This window comes from Salminus brasiliensis, chromosome 23, assembly GCF_030463535.1.
Source record: "Salminus brasiliensis chromosome 23, fSalBra1.hap2, whole genome shotgun sequence".
Classification (NCBI taxonomy): Eukaryota; Metazoa; Chordata; class Actinopteri; order Characiformes; family Bryconidae; genus Salminus; species Salminus brasiliensis.
In genome coordinates, this window is record NC_132900.1 from 12505878 (window position 1) to 12530442 (window position 24565).

The following is a 24565-nucleotide window of genomic DNA, read 5'->3' on the forward strand; positions in this document are numbered from 1 at the left end:
ATTATCCCTTGACTGAAGTGACCAATACCTCTAGCCAACCCTAACCATGCTGGATTTAACAGTAGAGAATGAAGATACATATACAGCACAGGACAACATGGGCTTTCCCATTCAGATCAGCAGTGCAGAGTTAACCTGTCGAACCTTTACTGTAAATAATGCATCCTTCTATATGTGAAGAGTTGGCAGGGTGTTGACCCTTGCTGAGGACCGTTCAGAGGATGTCCAGAAGTGACACACACATTGAAGACAACCCGTTCCACCACATTCTGCATCATTTGTACTCGTGTGCAATGTTTATAAGTTCAGTGAATATTTACAGATAAATCTTATACAGTATTTGTATTTGTGGGGCAGTGGTGGCTCAGCAGGTAGAGCACTGGGCTGTTCACACAGGTACACGCAAAGTCCCCATATATTACAAAAATATAAATGGATATATATTGCCTGTTTAGCAATAGAAAAAAGCTAACTCAGCATCTCTCGCAAGCACTTTTGGATTGCCAGCTCTCTCTTTAGTTCTTATTTTACATTTCTTTGATTTGATGACCAAAGAAAGCTAAAGGATGCCAGATCCTCTTTGAGAGGCTGTGTTCCCACGAAAACCTACCAGACCAGCATGAACATTGTACAGATGGTTGCTCCAGCACCCTGACACAGTTTGTTACAATATTGTCCCCTCTTCACTCCCCTCTTCAAAAAAAAAAAAACCCAAAACTTCAGGACTGCTGCTTTAAGAAAAAAATAAAATAAGTAATTATGGATGGAATGCTTTACTATAAAGTTATGGTTTATGGTGTGATGGTAATGGTTTGAAATGCTGAGTAGTAGTTGTATATTAAATGTGCACTACAGCATTTCTTTACATTTCATTTTCTTTAGTGTTGAACCACACTTTCATATAGGCCTGCATTACTTCTTCAGATTTGTTGTGTGTGTTGCAGAAAGTGTCATTTTCCGTTTTAGATAGATATATATATATATATATATATATATATATATATATATATATATATATATATATATATATATATATATATATATATAGAGAGAGAGAGAGAGAGAGAGAGATTTCCATGTTAGATGCTGCAGGCTGCTGACACATTGCCAACACTGGATGGGTAATAGGCGCATATACAGTCAAATGCAAATGTTGGGCATCCCTTGTCAAAAAGCAAGAATGGAAAATGACATTTCTGCTCATTTTAGAGCACTTTCTGTTTCTGTTTATTTGCAGAATTTAAACAACAGAACAGACAATTTAATGCACTTTAATAAACTTTTACTTTCCACATTTTACATTTAATTGTTTCCCCTGTTATGTTGCGTTCTAATATGATGAATCTGTGCCAAATTGAAAGGCAGTCACTCCAGTAGAAAAGCTCTAAATGCAGTGTGTTTGTGAAATTGCATTTGATTAGAGACATGCAGAAAACATGCCAAACTAATTACATTGTTTATTTTATCTGACGTCTTTACTGAAAAATGGATGAATGGATTTGGATCAGAATTGGAAACAATCCAAACTGAAATGTGACCTTATTCCTCACTCACCTTCCCAAACTTACATTCTTCGCTTCAATACGGTCATTATACAGAGACAATCTCATTTCAATCTCACTTAAAGGATGAATTAATGATTTTGTTTTCGAATTGAACAAAAATGAGTTCCGAATGTCGGCATCTCTGAACTGTCCTATTCCGCCCGGGAGCTGCTCGGAACGTGCCAGAAGTCACTGTAATACACATTGTTGTATTTTAGTGAAAACCATTGGGTATTTGTGCCACAGTGAAATGTAAGCATGAAGGCGAGTGAGAGCAGTGTAATAGATGTCTTGCTTGTCATTGTGGCATGTATTTTTGCTGGTCTCGGATGAAATGCTATCCCGTGTATACAATTAATGTTTTTCTTTGACTCCCATTCCAAAACATTCAGCAGTGCTTTAAGCGTGCAGAGTCTGTGGGGTGCCTATAGAGGTGATTAGGGGTTTGACCAGGGGTGCCTAAACTTTAGCTTACAATTTCATGGGATGTTTACTAAAAACAAATTAGATTCTGAAATGAACAACATCATTTATTAAAACTGCATCAGCTATCCAGGTATCCAGTATAGCAACATATATGTCTCTCTTGTATTCACACAGCTCTCACAGGATTCAAATTCAGGCAAAAAAAAGAAATCCACTCTTTCCCTGTAATGTGAACATGGCTTTTAAAGACCAGATTTTGTGGTGGTTTTATGCTCACTCCTATAATGTGTCATTTTTACTTACTCTCTCAAACTCTTTGTAGAATCCAGGCTAAGACGCGAGAGCTGCGTGAGCGGCAGGCTCGGGAGAGGGATTATGCGGAGATTCTGGACTACAGTCAGGCGTGTGTACCCGGCGAGGATCAGGAGCATTCCTACACGGGCATCGCTTCACTCCAGGCTTCTCTGCAGAGGGGTACTTACCATGGCTATCGCACGCCCCCCGACTCGCCCTACACACACCCCAGCAACCGGAATGGACACCCTCCTGCAGACAGGTAAGCGGCTTTACAGCATTACCAGTCTAAATCCACTGCCTCACCAGTATAGTGAACTGAAGCATTGCTGGTGTTTGGTGTTTTTGTTTTTTGCTCAAGGATTTATTTATTTTATGAAACTTATGAAATTAGGAAGGGGATTTTTCCCCTTGGCTAATTGGCTAATCTAAAATGGGGAGGGGAGTCTTCACCCTTCCGACACTGTGAGGGTGAGGACTGACATATTCACAATCAACCACTACCTCTTTTCCGACTGCTGCCGAATACAACTTCACCGGGGACAACCAACATCCCCAGGTCTGATGCATTGGCCAGCATCACACTGAAGTGATGTGGGGAAAGGGTGAGCAAAGCCAATTGTGCTCTCTCAGGCTCCGGCTGCTGATGATCTGGCATTCAAACGAGCAGTCCTCAGGTCATAGTGCCTTAGTCCACTGGACAGCTCAGAGCCACTGTTTATTGAACTTTTGAGGTTAATTACAAACACTGTGTCAGCTCCTAACTAAACGACAACAAATTGGAGGTAAAATCTGAAAAATTACTGATGCTACAACAGACTTTGACTTTGCCTTGAGGGAAAACTCTAATAAGCAGCGGTTATATCCTGCTAGCCTGTCTCATGCGTTACGGAGAGTGAAATTTCACTTCAATTCCAGTTTAGCTTATCGTCGCTAGTGCTCCTTCTGGAACAGCTAGAAATAAAAAAGATGACCAAGTAATGAAATCCAAGCAGAGAAAAATAAACTGAAAATGATAGAAGGAAAGGAGCTCTGTCTAGTGAGCTGGTTTTGCACATTAGCCCTTAACTGTGTGATATTAGATATTACATAGAGGGCAGATTTTCCACACTCAAACAAAGCATAGCAGACTTTTATTAGGCATCTATTTTTGTCCCGGTTTCAGAACACTAAGGATTTCTTTAAGCCGTAATGTGTGAAAAGGAGGTAAAAAGGCAACTTCCATCGAATTCTTATTGATCGCCTGATGAGGAGAGTGATAGCACCTCAGCACCACATCAACAAATAAACACCATTGTGGCTTAATGATTTACATCACAGGCCATAAGCAAAATGTGTGTACATGGCTCACTGGATCGTGTGCACATGCAACATACAGCCTGTCTAGCCTCTGTAGAAAAGAACTGCCAGTTTAGAACAGGACTCTCTGGAGCAGAAAAACATGAACATGTTAAATGCCTGGCGTGGGCTAGAGGAGTATAAAGCCCCCCAGCATTGAGCTGTGGAGCAGTGGAGTGATGGATGGTGCTCCCTCCAATACTTTTTTGGGTAAGTTGGGGTGGATAAGTGGGGTGGTGGGAATATCAACAGTCAAAGTGATGCTAAAATAAGGCCACTAGCCACTAATTCAGCAGTTTTCTACAACAGGTTCTCTAAATGTAGCCCAAATACATCCATAACTACATTACAAGGCCTGCTGGTTTGTGTGGGCTGTTAGGGTGAGGATGCTAATTGTATGAGTCAGTGCAACGCAGGGGTAGTTTGCATGTAGATGCTTAACAACCTCGTAATGCCATTATTTTGGGGGGCTAAATATACACGGGGTAGAGTGTATGGGGTTTGGAACTCGTCTGTTAACTGCAGGAGTATATATGTACATGTTTGTGTGACAGATGTGTGTGTAATGTGTGTTTCCTGTATAAAGTGTTAGGTAATCTGCAGAGCCACTGAAAAGCCCTTTGGGCAATAATAAACATGTGTGTTATTGCTAGTGGTAAATATTGGGTTTCTAGCTGTGTGTGTGTGTGTGTGTGTGTGTGTGTGTGTGTGTGTGTGTGTGTGTGTGTGTGTGTGTGTGTGTGTGTGTGTGTGTGTGTGTGTGTGTGTGTGTGTGTGTGTGTGTGTGTGTGTAAGGGGCAGTTCAGAGTGTTTATTTTCCTCTCTATGGAAAGTGCTGAAAGTTGGCCTTTTCCTGGCTTTTAAGAAAACAAGCAGCGTTTGAGCGTTAAGCGTTTAATTGGGTATCGGACGATAAGAAGAATGCTCAAAAAGAGAGAGAGATAGTGTGTGAGCGAGCGAGAGAGAGAAAGACGCAGGAAGGCCACTTCCTATCAGAATCCACAGGGAACAGGAAGTGAGGCACATTCCACCCTGAGACTTGCAGTATGGACTGTGAGAACGTTCCTAAAGGCCGTAGAAGGGGAAGCAGATCTTTGAAGAGTGAAGTGTGCTGCAGGTTTTGTCTGTGCAAAGCAGTGTGTTATGGAGCTGAAATACAGGAAGCTAAAAGATGGGCAGATTGTGTGTGTGTGTGTGTGTGTGTGTGTGTGTGTGTGTGTGTGTGTGTGTGTGTGTGTGTGTGTCCAGTGTTTTTTACTGTTCGGGTCATCTCAAGCCTCAGAGCTGTTTGGAGCAGAATATCACGGAGGGCATCTGTTCAGGATACGGCTGGCCACACTCCTCAGTGGTGTGTACGTTGAGCGAGGGAGTGGCTTATCTGATGGCAGTAAACACTACTTTGTGAAACTGTGAACACATTCATATACAATAATATGGAAAAATGTGTCCACCCCTTGATTTTCTAAATGAACAAATCCTTTTTCTGCACACTTTGGAGTAATGTGTTGACTTATTGTTCTGGTCTTCGTTTTTGGAAATGTTATAACTGCACATTTTAGACACTTGCTATTTATTGAACATGGAAAAAACGACTATTTTTAAATACTACTTTTCTGTATCTGTTTTAGACACATTTGTTTTAGACGCAACTGATTCTGCATTGAATATGGAATATTTTTTATATCCGCACATTTTCAGACAATTACTATTTATTTTTTTAATTAAACATGAAAAGACATTTATTTTCTATTTTTTGGACATTTTACTTTTGCTCATCTTAAACACAGGTTCTGATTATCTTATTCTTCTTAGTTTTTTGGAAAATGTTAAGCTACTAAACAGCATTTTGTAATGTGCGGAAGTTAGTTTTCGGTAGATAACCTTTTACTTAGAAAATCAAAAACATATGTAATTTGACCAGAGCTGTCCAAACATTTGCAAACTGTTTTCTTGTTAGAAATGTCATTCTTGTTCTCCACAAACACTCAGTACCTTTATTTGGGTGGTGTTTAACAATTTAAAATCCAGTTTAGCCAGCTGAATTAAAAAAGCCAATTTGGTTGATGAAAAAAGTATTTATTTAAAAATATATGCTGATGAAAAGTGAACTACAATGAAAAGTCATTTATTTGAAATGTATTAATACAGAAAAAATTTTAACAAGCAGTTATCACAAAAAAAAAGAAGCCTATTTTGAAGAAGCTAAGGGTGACCATGGCAAGGGAAAAACTCCCTCAGAGCAAGAGAAAGAAATCCTTAGAGGAACCATGACTCAAAACAGGAACCTATCCTCCTCCGGTCAACACCGGATACGCAACAAAGAAGTGCAAGAAAGCAAGTGAGACAGAAGTTAAGGAATGGAAAGTACAAGAGTGGAGAATGCTGTGAGATTGGGCAAGCCAGGAGTTATGTATGGAGAGTAAGGTTTGGAGGAAGTCCAGGTTGATTACGTGTGGGGCTTATCTTATCATTTCTTATCATTTATTTTGCAGTTTTCCACATTTTGACATAATTTGAATCAGGCAATTGTTCTTTACATTGTCTATTTTCTGATGAGTGGACCAATAGAAATGCTCAGAAATGGCTTACATTGACATCCACTGAAAGTGAGACAGTTTTTCCTCCTTCTGTACAGTTAGCTTTTTTGGTAGGTTGTATAATAGCGATGGTGAACATAATGTTTTTTAAAAAGAGACATACAGGGAACACTATATGTCCAGATATTTGTGGACACTGATTCTCAAAGTGGAACCTTCTCTGGAAGAATGGAGTGCCATCCAATACGTTTTGGGATGAGTTGGGGATGATGAGGTGGGGTGGTGGTCATTCAACAGCCTGAGCTCACTAGCGCGCTTGTCGCTGAATGCAATCAAACCCTCACAGCAAAGCTCCAACATCTAGAAGAAAGCCTTCTTCCCTGGACAGTAGAGACAGAGACTCCTACAAAAGCAAGATAAACTCTGTTTTAATACCCTTGATTTCGGATACTTTTGTCCATGTGGTGTGTGTATTATATGATAAACCTTATTACACACCTTAGCAGACATGAATTAGATTGTATTAGTACAACTCAACATGGCTTGATGTGTGGGGTGGGTTAGGACCTCAGTTTACACAATGCTAACATAAAAAGCATTAGCGTCCATTATTTGTTAGCTCCCATGCACACCGCAAGCTGCAGACCGCAAACGTGTCTTGGCTGGTCAGTGACTACTCGGGATAAGGGGGAAATTGTGTAAATTAGATTTTTGGCGAAAGCGTGGCTTTAATGACAAACAGATCCAACAAGCTGGCCTGGAGCTTGTGTTTGCTGCTGCGTGTTGGGAAACATTGGGTCAGGTTTGTTTAAGCTGGCGACAGTAAACAGATATGTGTGTGTAGTGTTCTCTTCCCGGTGGTGTGTCACAATTCCCATTGTGCTGCGCTTCATTGTCCACGTGGAATTGTGAAAGGCATCATTCGGTTCCAGAAGCTTTGGAAATAGAACTGCGCTGGTGGCGGGGTGTTGTGCAGCGTTGTGAAAGTGGTAACTGTGGGGATGGAGCAATAACAGGATCACAGACCTTTATCCGCATGGCATTATTACTACATCAGTCTTATAACGAGGTCAACTGAGTCATCCACACACACACACACACACACACACACACACACACTCCGAGAAGGTCTTCAGCCAGGACACGGCTAGCAGCCCACACTAAAGTGGATATCTTATGTTTCACTCCCTCGAGGTCAGACATGTATGTTAATGAGATCATTCTGCTTACTCAACAAATGTGGCTTTTACTGCCTAATAAAACCACTCTCTCACACACACACACACACACACACACACACACACACACACACACACGCACATACATACACACTCATATTTGAACACCAGGATGTAAGAGGTAAAACAGAATCCTGAAGGCGGCATGATATGTATGTATTGTATATAGTTTTTTACTGTTACTGTAAAATACACTTACCCCAAACTACACTGTTACTGTACACTACAGCCCGTCACTGTTACCCCAAACTACACTGTTACGGTACACTACAGCCCGTCACTGTTACCCCAAACTACACTGTTACTGTACACTACAGCCCATCACTGTTACCCCAAACTACACTGTTACTGTACACTACAGCTCATCACTATTACTCTAAACTACACTGTTACTGTACACTACAGCCTGTCACTGTTACCCCAAACTACACTGTTACTGTACACTACAGCCTGTCACTGTTACCCCAAACTACACTGTTACTGTACACTACAGCTCATCACTATTACTCTAAACTACACTGTTACTGTACACTACAGCCTGTCACTGTTACCCCAAACTACACTGTTACTGTACACTACAGCTCATCACTATTACTCTAAACTACTGTTACTGTACACTACAGCTAGTCACTGTTACCCCAAACTACACTGTTACTGTACACTACAGCTCATCACTATTACTCTAAACTACTGTTACTGTACACTACAGCTAGTCACTGTTACCCCAAACTACACTGTTACTGTACACTACAGCCCATCACTGTTACCCCAAACTACACTGTTACTGTACACTACAGCTCATCACTATTACTCTAAACTACTGTTACTGTACACTACAGCTAGTCACTGTTACCCCAAACTACACTGTTACTGTACACTACAGCCCATCACTGTTACCCCAAACTACACTGTTACTGTACACTACAGCCTATTACTATTACTCTAAACTACACTGTTACTTTACACTACAGCTCATCACTGTTACTGTACACTAAAGCTCATCACTATTACTCTAAACTACACTGTTACTGTACACTACAGCTAGTCACTGTTACCCCAAACTACACTGTTACTGTACACTACAGCCCATCACTGTTACCCCAAACTACATTGTTACTGTACACTACAGCTCATCACTATTACTCTAAACTACTGTTACTGTACACTACAGCTAGTCACTGTTACCCCAAACTACACTGTTACTGTACACTACAGCCCATCACTGTTACCCCAAACTACACTGTTACTGTACACTACAGCTCATCACTGTTACTCTAAACTACACTGTTACTGTACACTACAGTCTGTCACTGTTACCCCAAACTACACTGTTACTGTACACTACAGCTCATCACTGTTACTCTAAACTACACTGTTACTGTACACTACAGCCTATTACTATTACTCTAAACTACACTGTTACTTTACACTACAGCTCATCACTGTTACTCTAAACTACACTGTTACTGTACACTACAGTCTGTCACTGTTACCCCAAACTACACTGTTACTGTACACTACAGCTCATCACTGTTACTCTAAACTACACTGTTACTGTACACTACAGTCTGTCACTGTTACCCCAAACTACACTGTTACTGTACACTACAGCTCATCACTGTTACTCTAAACTACACTGTTACTGTACACTACAGCTAGTCACTTACTCTAAACTTCAGTATTACTGACTATTGCTCATCATAAGCACTTATAAATTAGAAAGCAAAGGCTCCCTGTCTGCGGTTATTCCTGCCATGTGCCCAATGATTCCGGGTGGACTTCCAACCCAGCCTGACCCTGACCTGGACAAAGTGGAGAAGACAGACCGATGGATGGAAAAACACTTTTATTATTGATTGTGGAGTTCCTGGACTGCTGTCAGTGCCCGCTGACAGACTGCTGTAGAAGGTGCGTCTCTTTAGGGACTGGGTAGGTGGACCTTGTAGCACCACTACTTTCCACTGGCTGAATAGACTATAGGAATTGGGGTACGTTCTACAACACAGAGTCTGGTGTAGCTGGCCTTTTAGAAACAGTGTAAAACTGTTGTAGTGTAGGTGGTTTTCTTTAGATATGAGTGATTACCTACGTGTTACATGTTTCTCTGTGCTGTTTCACAACCTTTACTGTAAACTTTAGTGGGCTCTGTGATTCATTGCTGTTACTGGCCTCTTTAGCCTGCCTTGCTTTGTGTTTTTGCTCACATTGCTTTAGTGGAAGTGGGCCTGTAATATCAAGCTGCTGGAACAGCATTTAATCGTCCTTCAAATCGTTTTCTGCTAAAGCTTTTCTCAGGCTGCTCTTTGCTCTGAATCAGTATATCAGGAATGGGCTGTTTAACCCCACAATTCCCACCATCTGCAGTATGATACTGTCAAACAACTTTTACGCTTGTGTGTGTGTGTGTTTGGAAGGGGGGTGGGTGGTTTCCGTTATAGTATAGCCTATCTATCGTTTTTCACACAGCTTTGTCCACATCTGGAAGCATTTGTCATGATTTGTGTAGTGCTGAGTAGTGTCTGGGTGTAAATATAGTGTCACACTCTCAGCACAGCTTCACACTCCACTGACTTTCCCTCCATTAGGTTTGTGTAGTAGTGTGTGTGTGTGTGAGAGAAATGTTTGATATGCTGAAGCAGAACTAGCATTTACTCTGTTTGTTCAGGGGAAACCTTAGCTGAGAGATTTTGTGTGTTGAAGGGTCTAGGTAAGTGGATTTTGTGTGTGTGGGGTGGGTGGGGAGGGGGTGGGGGGTGAGGCAGTGTGTGTAAGTGAATTAAACTTAATCTCTTATTGTTTTTCTCTCCCTGTCCCTACCAGTCTGTGGGGGTGGGGGGTGGGTGAGGGGGCTTTTCTATGATTTGATTTTTTGAATGTTATTAAATTCACTTGAGAAGATTCATTTAGAGAAAGCTCCCCCAACCCTGCACTAGCAAGCATGCACGCACATACGCACACACACACCAGCACCCACACAGGTTTGTTTTAATGCAATGTCAGGACGAGAAATGTTCTTTTTATTATCTCTGTACTCAAACTTTTCAAATCGGTTGAAAGATAACAATGATATATATATATATTTTTATTTTTTATTTTAAATAAATACATTTTTTTTTTTTTTTTTTTTTTTAGTGCGTTAAAATTTCTGTTATATGAGTAAGTAGAAGATGCTAAATTCGTCCGGATTCACAAAAGTGTCTAAAGAAAATAATTCTATTTAGATGTGACTTTTTTTTTCTTGATGATGTGCTTAAAATTGAAAGTTGAAAATTTAATATTTGTATTCTTTAAATATTTCATTACAATTTTTAGATATTTTCTCAAAGTTTTTACTTTAGAGAGATTCGATAACAATTTATCAAATTCGGTAAAAAAAGAAATCCTAAGTATTTTCATGAAAATATATAAAAAGAACACGTCTCCAACTGTTAAGCTTGCTTGTGTTGCAGCCAGTGGCAACGGGGATCATTTCACTGGTAGAGGATAGATTGTTGATTATTCTAAGAAGAATTTATATTTTCTTAATCTTACGAAAGTGTCACACTTGTCTTGGACAAGTTCAGAAGGTCAGCCTCTAAAATATCAGTTTAAATAGATGACTTTAATGACCAATTTAACCAGATTTAAAAGGGAGGTTGTTATTTAAGTACAGTCAGAGTCTACAAAAAGAAAATTCACCTCTAGTGCTTCTGGCTTCTTGCCTCTGGTTCAACTCCACTTTTCTCCTCACCGAATATTGAATTTAAAATAATTTGAAATTGAAAAAAATTAAAATACTAAATAACTTTGAAAAAGTTATAAAAGAATTTGATCATTAAATCATATTTTTTATTAAATAAAATAAAACTGTATTTAAATTACATTTAATTGATTACAATTGGTTAAGCTAAATATTAGAAAATGAATTAGTTTGATGAACTTCTTGGTGTTTCACTCTTTTTATAAATACACTGACTTTTCAAACCTTGTCCCCACAATCAGCAGCCATGAGAGCCAAATCACCCAAAGCAGAGGAAGACGTAAAGGTGATAGCACAGCGTTTGCTCATAATGTAATTAAGAAACTGCAGTTAACAGTAACAGAGAAGGTTAAGTTGAGCTCTGGAAGATCAACCCCCCCCCCCTTTAAATTGCAGAAGACCTTCAGGTAGATTTAGCAGACTGTGACAGTGGTGGTGCACTCCCACAGTCTGCTAAACATATTCAAATAGGTTCTGTGGGCTGATCCAGATAAAATATAAAATTCTAAAAATAGAAAAAGGGAGCACACTTTCATGAGAAGAACGTGTCTCCAACTGTTGAGCATGCTTGTGTTGCAGCCAGTGGCACAGGGAGCATTTGACTGGTGGAGGGAAGAATGGGCATTGTAGACATTCCAGCAGAGTAATGACCCTAAACACGTCTGAATCCACAGGGGTACTACCTCATGAGGCACAAACTGACGGATTTGCCATGGTCAACAGGTATTTGATGAGGTGATGCTTCATCAGTGCAGGTATGAGTGGGGAGGTTTCAGCAAGCATCTAGTCTTAGACTTCCCAAAGAATCCACAGTTTGAAGCGTTATTGAGCGTTATTTCTTTTACTGTGAATACTACACACACACACACACACACACAGCTTAATGCTTCAGCTATGAGCGTGTGTTTGGGTCCTGGTGTGTTAGAAAAGAAAATCAGACGTGCTTTCAGAGCGGCTGTGGGGTTTCAGGCATCGTCCTGTGTGTGATGAAGCGCTGGCAATGTTGCTGCTGCGTTTTCGCTTTTGTAAGCAAACACAGCAGTGTGTGTTCTTCCTGTGTTGGTAAATAGAGTTCTGCTGGATGTTTAGCTGCGTCTGTCATCCGTGGATGAATCGTTTTTCGGGATTTTCACAAGCTTCGTGTGTTTCTCTGTTGGGAAATGTGGAGCCGGGCTGAGAGAGACCTAGAGAAAGAGTAATGTTTGGGGGGTTAGAGTGAACGTTGCATAGGATGATTAAAATCAGCCATTTGCACTGACAGAGCAAACATCACTATAATCCCTAAGCACGTGCGCACACACACACACACCCCACTTGAGCTCATAATTGGTGTTTGTGCGTGGTTCAGCTGGCACATTGTGTGAAGGGATTAAGAAAAAACAAAACCGGTGTCAGAACTGAACAAAGCGGGAGATAATACACAGCGAGATAAAGAGGGTGACACCGGTACTAATTAGAGAGAAAAGAGCAGAACTAGACCAGAGGAAAGAAGCAAACGAGAGTGAGGAGAGGAGGCATCGCTCTCCGCTGAACCTCCTCATTAATGCTGTGGAGCAGAAGTGTGGCGCTCCAGTGCTGGAAGGCCGCACTTGCTTCTTTTTCCTACTTTAATAAACTTGATGGAACTCGTGAGCTAATTATCTCATTTACACTGTTTTCCCCCTCGGCCCCCAGTGTGGTCCATCAGCCGAGACATGTTTGCTGTCTGAAGTTTGCTTCTTTGGTTTCGCGCTGGAGTTGCGAGGCTAATGTAGCCGAGGAGGAGTGGGAGCTTATAACTACCAGTTAACACCGTGTGCCTAAACTGATTTGCTGGATTTGCTGTGTGGAAAATGCGGTTTCTGACGCTGTGGGACACTAGTAGCTATACCGCCACAGTCACTTTATCTCCGTTTCTATCCCCTTTTTTATTTCTGTTTCTATCTCTGACCTTCAGGTAGATTTAGCAGACTGTGAGAGTGGTGGTGCACTCCCACAGTCTGCTAAACATATTTAAATAGGTTCTGTGGGCTGATCCAGATAAAATATAAAATTCTAAAAATAGAAAAAGGGAGCACACTTTCATGAGAAGAACGTGTCTCCAACTGTTAAGCATGCTTGTGTTGCAGCCAGTGGCACAGGGAGCATTTGACTGGTGGAGGGAAGAATGGACATTGTAGACATTCCAGCAGAGTAATGACCCTAAACACGTCTGAATCCACAGGGGTACTACCTCATGAGGCACAAACTGACGGATTTGCCATGGTCAACAGGTATTTGATGAGGTGATGCTTCATCAGTGCAGGTATGAGTGGGGAGGTTTCAGCAAGCATCTAGTCTTAGACTTCCCAAAGAATCCACATATCTTTGTTTTGTTTTTATTTTTTTTTCTCCTTTTTTCATTTTCATTTTTCTTTATCTCACTTTTTACTTGTTTCTATCTCTGTTTATCTTTTTTATCTCAGTTTTCTTTTCTCTTTTTACATCTCCATCTTCCTTTTTTATTTCCGTTTCTATTTCCATTTATTTTTTTATCTCTGTATTTTATCTCCATTTGTCTTCTTTTTTATTCCTGTTTCCTCCTTTTTTATGTATCCTTTTTAATTTATTTTTCTGTTTTATCTCAGTTTTTATATTAATCTCCATTTTTAAACGTTTTTTTCTCCTTTTCTTTTTTCCCTCATTACTGTAAAGTTGCTGTTTTAGAGATGAGAGGTTTTTGCAGGACAGGGACAGTATGAATCAGCAACAAAGAAAGTCAGGTTTGAGGATGGCTGCCTCCACTGTTTTGGATACACTAGATGTCCAAATGTTTGTGGACTCTCCTTCTCATGAATGCACTCAGCTACTTTAAGGTTCACCCATTGCTGATACATGTGCAAATGTGCGTGCACACACACACACAGTTTGTCTAGTCCCTGTGGAGAAGTACTGCCAGTAGAATAGGACTCTCTTCAGCAGATAAACATGAGCCTATTGGCACCATGCCTAATGCCAGGCTTGGGCTAGAGGAGTATAAAGCCCCCCGCCTTCAGCAGTGTGAACTGTGTTCTCTGGAATGATGGTGCTTCAGCCAGTGCTTTGAGGATGAGGAAAAACAGTGATCATCCAACATCTTGACCTCACTAACACTCTTGTCGCTGCTCTGCCGTCTGCACGTTGGCCCTACCGCCAGGAGATTGCCAGGTTGATCCCCTATCACTTAGCACAGTACTAGCCAGTGTTTGGCTGATGCAACACAACTGGCAGTTAGTGTTCTTCTCCAAGCGTGTTCAGCTGTCTAGTGACGTTGAATAAGCAGTTGGCTAGTGAAGAATGCACATGCAGGTGTTTGGGAATTGTTTATTAGTGTGTAGAACTTTGTAAAGCTCCAAGGAACCTTCACTTGACCTAAATATTGCTCTTCAATTTAAAGGTTCTTCACACACTCACGTTTCTTTACGGTTCCTTACGGGACCAAAAGGTGGTTCTTCTAAGGCACTGCTTAAAGAGCAATTGTGTGGCACCTTCATTGTTAGGAGTGTACAGTGAAGTTGGCTGCTTGGTGGTCGTCAGTCTCGCTGTGGCGATGTCTCTGAGACGTGATGCTTTCTATGGCCCCCTTCAAACCTTCAAACCAGACCACCCACCCCCACCCACCCCAAATGAGTGAAATTCTGTCTGCAGCGTGTGTGTGTGTGTGTGTGTGTGTGTGTGTGTGTGTGTGTGTGTGTAAAACTAAAAAGACTAAAAAGAGCCAGACATATAAATGGTTCACTATCATTTTTAAAGAGGGATTAACTAATAGAGCTTAACCCATGTGTTTATTAAACTGCCCATAATCCCAGTCAAACACACAGACACAATGTGCTCTAATTTAATCGTCTAACCTAATCCCTCATATTTTCAGATTAGCGGAACCGACACACTGTATTACAGTATTACACGAAGTGCCGTGGTTTAGAACCAGATGTCAAACTGCATACGCTTACGGTACGCATACAGTAGGAAGTCATAACCCTTTAAATGCCACTCAGTTATGAAATAGCTGATGGTAATAAAGTGGTGTCAGGCTGTAAATGGCTTTTATGATCTGAATTTAATTCATGTGTGTAAATTTATGATCATGCCTCAGCAGCCATTAGTAACCAGTGACATTGATGTTAATATTGATAGAAACCGCATTACTGCCAGCTGAGCACAGCCAGCGGCCTTCTGGAAATGGGGCAATGGTATAAGATGCTCAAAGCCTACTTTGTAAATGTGTGTGTGCATGTTTCTCTAATCCCATGTCATATAATCCCACCCGCTAAAAATCTGTTATCGCCTCAGGCAGCTTTCTATTAGCTGCCTTTTAAGTCGGCCATTGTTGACTCCACTAAGAGTAACACAGGCTGTCACATCTGTCACATGAACAGAGCGTGTAGAGAAAAATTAGTATGGAGACACATGGCGGCACGGCCATACATAGGCAGCAACATCATGTGAGTCAACCCAGAGATGTTATAAATGAGTAGTAGTCCGGTCACTGGTGGAAATATGAATGGGAGTACTTGTAACGCTCAATATGGCTTCTGGTTACGAATAAAGTTCCACCCTTCAGTAAAAAGAGCCAATCAGCTTGCTGGTGTCATATAAAGCTTCGCCCTGCAACACAGAGCCACTCAGCTTACTGGTTACAAATAAAGTCCCACCCTTTTAACAAAAAGAGCCAATTAGCTTATTGGTTACGGATAAAGCATGTTTATCCTGGTCATGTTTTTATTGCTGCTATTTTGCACATGCTTGGTTTTAAATTGACAGTAATAAAATATTATATATTTAAAAAAGTTATTCATTTTTATTTTAGCAGGAGTTGATTAAAACAACCTCAATATAAAAGCTGATAACTACATAAAGGTTATTTGCTGATTTACTCATTCATAATTTGAATAAACGGTTATGCGTTTCAATAATCAACAGATTATTCAACTATCAAAATAGTCGTTTGTTGCAGCCCTGTTGGCTATACGTCTCTGCAGGGAGTAGACAAGCTGTGTTTGCTTATCTGTGTCTGCAATGCAACTCAAAGTAGCTGAATGCATTAATTAGAAAAGATGTCCACAAACATTTGGACATGTAGTGTATTTTTGTGTCATGAGGTGTGGTGGTCCTTCTATCTCCAAGTGTTTTCTTGAGCAGTTTGTAAAGGAGTACTCCAGCGTGTTCAGTGCATTACCCTGAACCCACTGACCCAACAGTAGAGGGCTTCTTCAGTGCAGATGTAGATAGAGATGGATGGAGAGAAGGTTGGAACTGCTGGAGTGTTCCTTTAATTGAACACACTCAGCAGCAGCAGTGAGAGAAAGCGACCTTCTCAATCAGTGTGCTTTCCTTTTGTTCTCTCTCGCTCTCTCTCGCTCTCTCTCGCTCTCTCTCGCTCTCACTCATCACTCTCTCTGCTGCATGCTGTTGTCAGATCTAGGCCAGTCTAGCTGTTTCTGGACGTGGCTGCTGTGTTTTCTCTAAGTAGGCTAATAGCCTCAATGATTGAGGACTTTAGAAGTGTTAGCCCGCAGTGGAGGAGTTTTCGAGTGTGTGTGCGTGTATATATGTGTGTGTGTGTGTGTGTGTGTTAGTGCATGTCTGTGGGTCATTGATCATGTCAGCTAATAACATCCTCTGAGAGGAAACCCCTGGAACTGATCTCAACCAAACACAGTGTGACACCTCTCATTTTATGTCCTCCTCTCTCTTTCTCTCTCTTTCCCCCCTCCCCCCATCCCCCCACTCTCTCTCTAACACTCTGTCTCTGGTTCTTCCTCTCTCACATGCTTTTTTTTCTGCCCTTCTCTTCCCATCTCGTCTTTTCCCTCTCCCTCTTGCTCTCTCGCGCGCTTGCCCTCTCCCTCTTGCTCTCTCGCGCGCTTGCTCTTGCTCTTTCTTTTCATTTCTCTATGTGGCGCTCTCTGTAGAGCGGCCAGCAGAAGGAGCAATGTAGAGCAGACAACAGAAAGAGTAGTGCAGAGCGGCCAGCAGATAAGTAGAGCGGCCAGCAGAAGGTGTAGTGTAGAGTGGGCAGCAGAACGAGCAATGTAGAGCAGACAACAGAAAGAGTAGTGCAGAGCGGCCAGCAGATAAGTAGAGCGGCCAGCAGAAGGGGTGGTGCAGAGCGGCCACCGAAGTAGTGGTGCAGAAGGGGTGGTGCAGAAGGTAGTGGTGCAGAGCGGCCACTGAAGGTAGTGGTGCAGAGCGGCCACTGAAGGTAGTGGTGCAGAGCGGCCGGCAGCCGGGGTGGTGCAGAGCGGCCGGCAGCCGGGGTGGTGCAGAGCAGCCAGCAGTCTCAGAAGAGTTCAGCACATAGTTCCTCCATTACTGGCTGTGTACGAGCAGATAGATTAGTCACTGTCGCTGCTGTTATGAACACTGAGACTTACAGCATCTTCAGGATAGGAGCATTACTTTTGCAAGGGAAATCAAATCAGCGTTAAAAACGGGTGGAATATTATTGTAATTCGTTTGTAATGAGACATTTTCATATTGTAGAAAGATGAGATGTCACCAGAGCCGTGCCAGATCCACTCGCCGCTCACACACCCTCGTGTTCAGCTTTAATTGGTTCTGCTCTGGCCGTGCACCCTGTGCTGTTTTGTGAGTTGTGTGTGTGTGTGTGTGTGTGTGTGTGTGTGTGTGTGTGTGTATGTGAGAAAGACATTAGTCTGAGTGTGTGTCAACGTTCTGGCTTTGTAGTTACACACTGCATGAAGTGTCAGGCAGAAAAATAGCTTCAATTATAACCCCATAATGTTCTAATAGCGGCTTGATACGACTCGTAATCAAACCGTTACGTGAATATGAACTGAATTCATCATAAGTTGTAGTGGAGCTGCGTGCAGTGTGTTTGCTTTGATGAATTTCGAGAGAACTTTCTTCTGCAGTGTGCGTGATGGATCCTGGGGTTGCTGTAAAGTGAAATGAATGGGTAGTGATTGTAGCTGCAGGTGCTTTAAATCACTTTTGGTTCAGTGCCCTGAGCTCTAAAAAAAAATAAAAAATACACCCTCGCACGTTCCTGTGTGCACCTGCATGCGGACATGTGCGCAGGCTGGAACTGATATTCCATGGATTTATCAGCATTTATGTATAATAGGCCTGTTATTTATATCATTGCTGTCACAAGAACCTCATATCTGCAAAATGGCAGCTTTACATGAGCAGAAAAAAAACCTTCTTAATGCTTCTTAAGATTGTGTTCCAAGTCCTTTACGAGCATTTCTATTGGTCTGTTCATTCACGAGTGTGGAGCAACAGAATATACAGTGGCATGCAAAGGTTTGTTACTGCTGGTTAAAACATGTTACTGTAGACGATTAAGCAAATAAAAGATGACCTGTTCTCCAAAAGACAAAGTTAAAGGGACAGTACTTAAGATGTGTTATTTTTGCTTAAATGGAAAGCAGTGGTATTCTTGAGGGAATAAGGTACAAAGTATTGTAATAAATGGCACTGTTGTGCTGGTGTGGCCGTCCAGTTAATTCTAAAATCAGAGTGGTTTTCTGGCCATGACACATGTCTATGTACTTGTGTCACATGCACATCCTCTCAAAGAGGATCTGGCAGGGTTTGCTGGTTACCTGCAAATGCAGCACTGCTGATGACGGTGATGTGATGCAAACAGAGCTGCTGCTGAAAACATGGAGGTCTCAGAACAGCAAACTCAGTCTTCATCTGCTCATTCAGTCTCAGTCAAACCAGAGAAACAGAACATTAGAACTGGAAAGAGCTGGCAAACCAGAAGAGAGCATGGCAAGGTGCAATTACACATTCTCACCAAAGAGGTCTCTAAATCCCCAAATCCTTATTGCTTTAAAGATAACATATAATCATTATAATAATAATAATGATCATCATCATAATATCTTTATCTTTTCAGTTGGTAACTGGAATCTGCCAGCAATGACCAGTGACCGACTAGTGATCGGTCTCAAATATCCCCTCCAGTTTCCACTTTTTTAACAGTCCCTTTTTTGACTAACAGCAAAGCTTGTAAATGCTTTCGGTTCTTGTTTAAGGTTTCATCTAGTCTTCCTTAAAGTCTTAGTCTAGTTATGTGATGTTCTTGAGCCATCTTGCTGGACTGCTCTTTTGAGGTCTGGCAACAGATTTTCTATGATGTTTTGGTCAGGGGACTGTAAAGGGCCATGAGACAGCCCTCAGTCTGGGCCTTATGTGGTAGTCCACTGTGGATTCTAAGGTGTTAAGGATCATCATGATCCTGCTGTAGAAGACCTCCTCTGTTCATCTTCGGCTTGTTTACAGATGGTGAGATGTTTACTTCCAGAATTTGGTGCTGTTTTAATTGTCAACTCTTGTCTGTACCAGTGGAATGTTGCCTGTGCCACTGGCTGCAGCACAGCCACAATCCATAGTTGATCCATCCCTGAGCTCAACAGTTGTAGAGGTGTTCTTTTTGTTAAATTCATCAGTCCATGTTTCTAAAAGGCATCAGGCTCATTTACATGTTCCGCTGAAAACAGCCGATGCTGAATGTTTCAGTGAAGACGCAGGAAAGGGTTTTTTTTTTTGGTGGTTTGTTTATATATATTTGTGCAGAACAGTGCACCGTCACTCTAGATCTTGCTGAATCTTCCAGCAGTTCTCTCAAAGTTCTTGGCATTCCAGAAAATACAAACTTTTTTCATTGAACTAAATTGATTATAGCTTCTCAAATTGGCTTCTGAAATAGTTTGTATCTTTGTCAAGCCTGTGTATGTGTGAGTGTGTGTTTTCTGTGCTGTGTGCTGGGTTAATGAATGTTCACAGCACAGACTGGGCACACTGAAGCCTCTGTGTTCTCTCTGATTCTGTCTTTTTGATGTGTATTCTGTTTGATCTCATACACAGACATGCTCTCTCTCCCTTTCTCTCTCTCTCTCTCTCTCTCTCTCTCTCTCTCTCTCTCTCGCTCTCTCTCTCTCTCTCTCTCTCTCTGTGGAGGGACTCCCATTACTCCTCTCAACAGAGAGTGGACAATCCTCTTTAAGGCATTAGTACACAAACACACACACACTCTCTCTCTCTCTCACTCACTCACTCACTCACTCACACAGCAGCTTAGAGATGCTTAGAAACTGCAGTGTCACCAGTGTGAGCGCTGGTCTTTCTGAATCACCATAGCTGCTAATTCATCTCAACTTCAGACTGATCCCGAACAGCAGTGGAGCTATTGAGCAGTGGACACGGTAGATGTACAGCAGTTAGCATTTTGTAAACTGCATAAACTCTCAATAATCTCAATGGAGTCGATTATGTGTAATTCACACTAAACACAGAATAAATATGTGAATAAAGAGTTTGTGAGCTCAGGGTCATACAAACACTTTGGAGAAATGTGAAGCAAGTGTGCCCGATCAGCCATAACATTGATAATCTGTGAAGGACCCTGATTATCTTCACCTACAGTGGTACCTGTCAAGGGTGGATATATTAGGCAGCAAGTGAAGGGTCAGTTTCGAAGGGTCAGTTTCTGAAGATGATGTGTTAAAAAATAGACTGCTTTAATAATTCAACTAATTGCAATTAAAAAAAAAAAAAACTTTTATTGTCTGTTTGATATTGTCAAAAGTGAAGCTGTACAATCGAAAAATAAAAGGACTTTTGTGGGAAAACAGACAGGGTCTTGCATCATAAAGCTTTTACAGATATTGAAAAAACTGCTTTTTGATTCTTGGTTATTCTGGTTCAGACTGGTGTAGTAGGGTGTTGCTAGGCAGCTGCTTTGGAATTCCAGGGGGATGTTGCGAAGTGGTTTCTAGGTGGTGGCTATGGTATCTATCAAATGCACAACTAAACCTGAATAAAATAAATACATTTACAATATAAACTTGGACACACTTATAGTTCTTTGTCCATTAACTTGGTGAGATAGACAGATGTGTATGTATGTATGTAAAAAAAAAAAAAAAGGTAAATGTAAAGGTGCATGTATTTGTCACTGTACAGCGAAAGGTGTCCTCCGCATTTAACCCATCTGTGGTGGTGAACACACACACACTAGTGAACTAGGGACAGTGAGTACACACACACCCAGAGCGGTGGGCAGCCAACTCCAACGTCCGGGGAACAGAGAGGGTAAAGGGCCTTGCTCAAGGGCCCAGCAGTGGAAGCCCGGGGCTCTAACCGCTGAGCCACCACTGTATATAGTTATAGTAAATTCCTTAATGTATTCATTTCATTTGAGTTTAATTGTGCATTTGATGGATACCATAGCAATCACCTAGCAACACTAGTAATCACCTGGAAACCACTTAGCAACACCCACCTGGGATACCAAAGCAGCTGCCTAGCAACACCATAACAACCACCTGGGATACCATAGAAGCTGCAAAGTGGAAAAATTAAATAGTTTTTTATAGATGTTAAAAAACTCAAGTCATGACATTTAAAATTATTGTAAATGTACTTTCTACTATGTTTTAATGTTACAAATTTAAAAAAAGTTTGGAAATCCCTCATTTGGCCCATGCACAGATTTAGCTCAGTGCTTTACAGTAAAATCTAAAAACAAAATAGCATAAACCAGCAGCATGAATAATTCGTGTTAAATGTGTTTAATTCGGATGAAGTTACAAAGAATAAAGAGAAATTAGGAGAGCATGAAAGAACACAATGGAGTTTAAACAGTAATAACATGAGAATAATATTCTGAGAATTGTTTTCTCAATAAATACAATACAAACTATCATAAAATGATCATCTAATAAAAAGCTCATCTAAATAAACATGTTTACCACTGTGCAGTATTTGGGGCAGTGTAATGTAAAGCTACTTCTCCAGTCTTTTTATGTTCAGCTCTGTGAACATTCAGTAGAGCAGCGCTTGGTGATCTTAAGGCCGTCTTTGGAGCCTGTTCTGTGTGGCATTCGGAGACGTATGAAGATGTTAGCCCATTACAAGCTTTAAAAACCAGTTAAAGAGTGTACAAATCAATTCTAACTGAGTCAGGCAGCCAGTTTACTGAAGCTGAAACAGGTGGAGCATCTGTTATGTGACTGCAGCGTCTCAACAGTTGTCTGTCTGTGTAGTGAATGGTGGGTAACGGTGATCTGTGAATGACGCCGTATGGTTGAGTAGTTGTGTAAAGGTATGGTGTAGAATTGGCTGAAGGAGCTGTATGTTTCCTGTCCGTCAGTTCTATGCTAATGATTAGCCATGTTTCAGTTTGTCCGATCAGGTCATAGCTACTGCTGTTTTAAGGTCATGTGACACTATATTGTGTATTCAGTAAGTGTGTCTTATTATTACTATGGTTGCATATTGCAGATGCATTGCACAACTTTTTTTTCTTATGCAGCAACCACCTGGAATTCCATAGCAACTACGTAGCAACCACCTTGTATACTGTAGCAACCATTTAGCAGCATCATAGTGTATGTCCAGTATTATACCATAGCAAGTACTTTGTAACACCATAGCAACTACCTTGGATACCACTTGGGATACCAAAGCAATCGGCTAGCAATATTATATCAACCTCCTAATAACCACTTAGCAACACTATAACCACCACCTGGGATACCATAGCAAACACTTAGCAACACCATAGCCACCACCTGGGATACAATAGCAGCCACCTAGCATAATCATAGCAAACACCTAGCAGCAACCGCTGGGAATACCATAGCACTTGTCTAGGAACCACTAAGCAAAACCATAGCAACCACCTGGGATACCATAGCAACCAGCTAACAACACTAGATCAACCACAGAGAATCCACCTAGCAACACCATAACAACCACCTGGGATACCATAGCAGCTCTCAAGCAACCACTAAACACCACCATAGCAATCGCTTGGGATAATTTACCACCTAGAAACCACTCAGCAACACCGTAGCAACAATATATTGCATAAACATGCATAGCAAAAGAGAAGCAGTCTGCCTTCCTAGCTATTATTGTTCATTTAAAAAGTGACCTCAGCTTTTTCTTTGCCTTTTATCCAGTATCTGCTGATTCCGTGACCTCTGACGGCCTTCATAACCGTTGCTGTGTGTCTGTATGTCATGCTATGGCTGTTTCCAGCTTCCATTGCTGTTGGCTGTGTTGGCCTTGCTGCTGCAGTGCTGTAGCTGCAGGTGAGTGTGTCTGGGGTCTGGGGGAGAGTGTGCAGGTCAGAGCAGGTGATGGAGCGCCATGCTCTGAGTGAAGGTAAATATTGAAAAGTGAGATACTGCAGTTAATCTTCTGCCTTCTAAAGCACTCCAGAGCTCATGCCTCATCCCTATTCCCATCCCTGGGTGTGCGTTTGCATGTGCGTGCCCTTCCCTGGGGAGTTGTCGGAAAGTGAGTGAGTGTGTGCGCGCGCACATGTGCGAGGTAGCCAACGCGATGCTAACAGGCGTATGGCCAGAACAGCAAAGGAGGTGAGAAGAGAGAGAGAGCTAATTAGAGATCACATACGGCTGTGTCCATCTCTCGCACACCCATACACACACACACTTACACACACTCCTCACCATATCTCTCTCTCTCTCTCTCTCTCTCTCTCTCTCTCTCTCTCTCTCTCTCTCATATTTTAGCTTTTTCTTTTGTCCTTTCTCTCTCTGCTTTTTAAACTATTAAACTATTTATAAACTATTTATTCTCTGTGTGAATTACCCACTTCACATATTCTTCTGGGGCTTTCAGAGTCTCGTTATGGCTTTAACTGAACATAGTACTGTAAAAATGCTGTTTGGGACACTGAGGAATTGAACAGTGCTCCTGAAACTCAAGTGTGCGCCTGTGTGGTATTGAGTGTATGGACATTGCCCATGTTGCACTGTGTACCCTCTTTGCGCCGGGCTTTACAGTAGCGGTAAAACCTCTCTAATTTAGTGTTAGCTACTTTACTCTACCTCTCTCTCTTTATTTTGCTTGCTGTATCCATCCTTTCACAAGAAAAGTCCTCCACACAGTTTTGCAATTTCGATTTCACAGCATATAAAAGTCTGAAACAACATATGTCGAGAAAACACTGCTCTCTCTCCTTTCTCACTCTCTCTCCTCTTTTCTCGTGCTATGACTCTTTCACAGTCTTCCACTTTCTCTAATTCCCCTCACAATCACGCACTAACTCTCACTTTTGTCCCTCTGTCACTCTCTTTTCTTTTCTCCCTCTCACTCCCCTCATTCTCTCACCACTCTCTCTTTCTCAGCCTTCTCCCTCTCACTCTCTCATCCTCTCACCACGCACTCTCTCTGCCGTCTCCCTCTCACTCCCTCATCCTCTCACCACTCACTCTCTCTGTCTTCTCCCTCTCACTCCCTCATCCTCTCACCCCTCTTCACTCTCACTGCCTTCTCCCTCTCACTCCCTCATTCTCTCACCACTCTCTCTCTCTGCCGTCTCCCTCTCACTCCCTCATCCTCTCACCACTCTCTCTCTCTCTGCCGTCTCCCTCTCACTCCCTCATCCTCTCACCACTCTCTTTCTCAGCCGTCTCCCTCTCACTCCATCATCCTCTCACT

The 24565-nt window shown here is 41.7% G+C and overlaps 1 protein-coding gene across 2 annotated transcripts in view; it reads left to right on the forward strand.

Moving 5' to 3' along the window:
• The window catches only part of pard3ab (par-3 family cell polarity regulator alpha, b), a 185061-nt gene that overhangs the window by 119780 nt on the left and 40716 nt on the right, over positions 1-24565 (forward strand). For both annotated transcript variants that reach the window (XM_072668370.1, XM_072668371.1), the window contains one exon: positions 2293-2526. In XM_072668370.1, coding sequence (XP_072524471.1) covers positions 2293-2526 — 234 coding nt within the window. The remainder of the gene's footprint in view (positions 1-2292; positions 2527-24565) is intronic.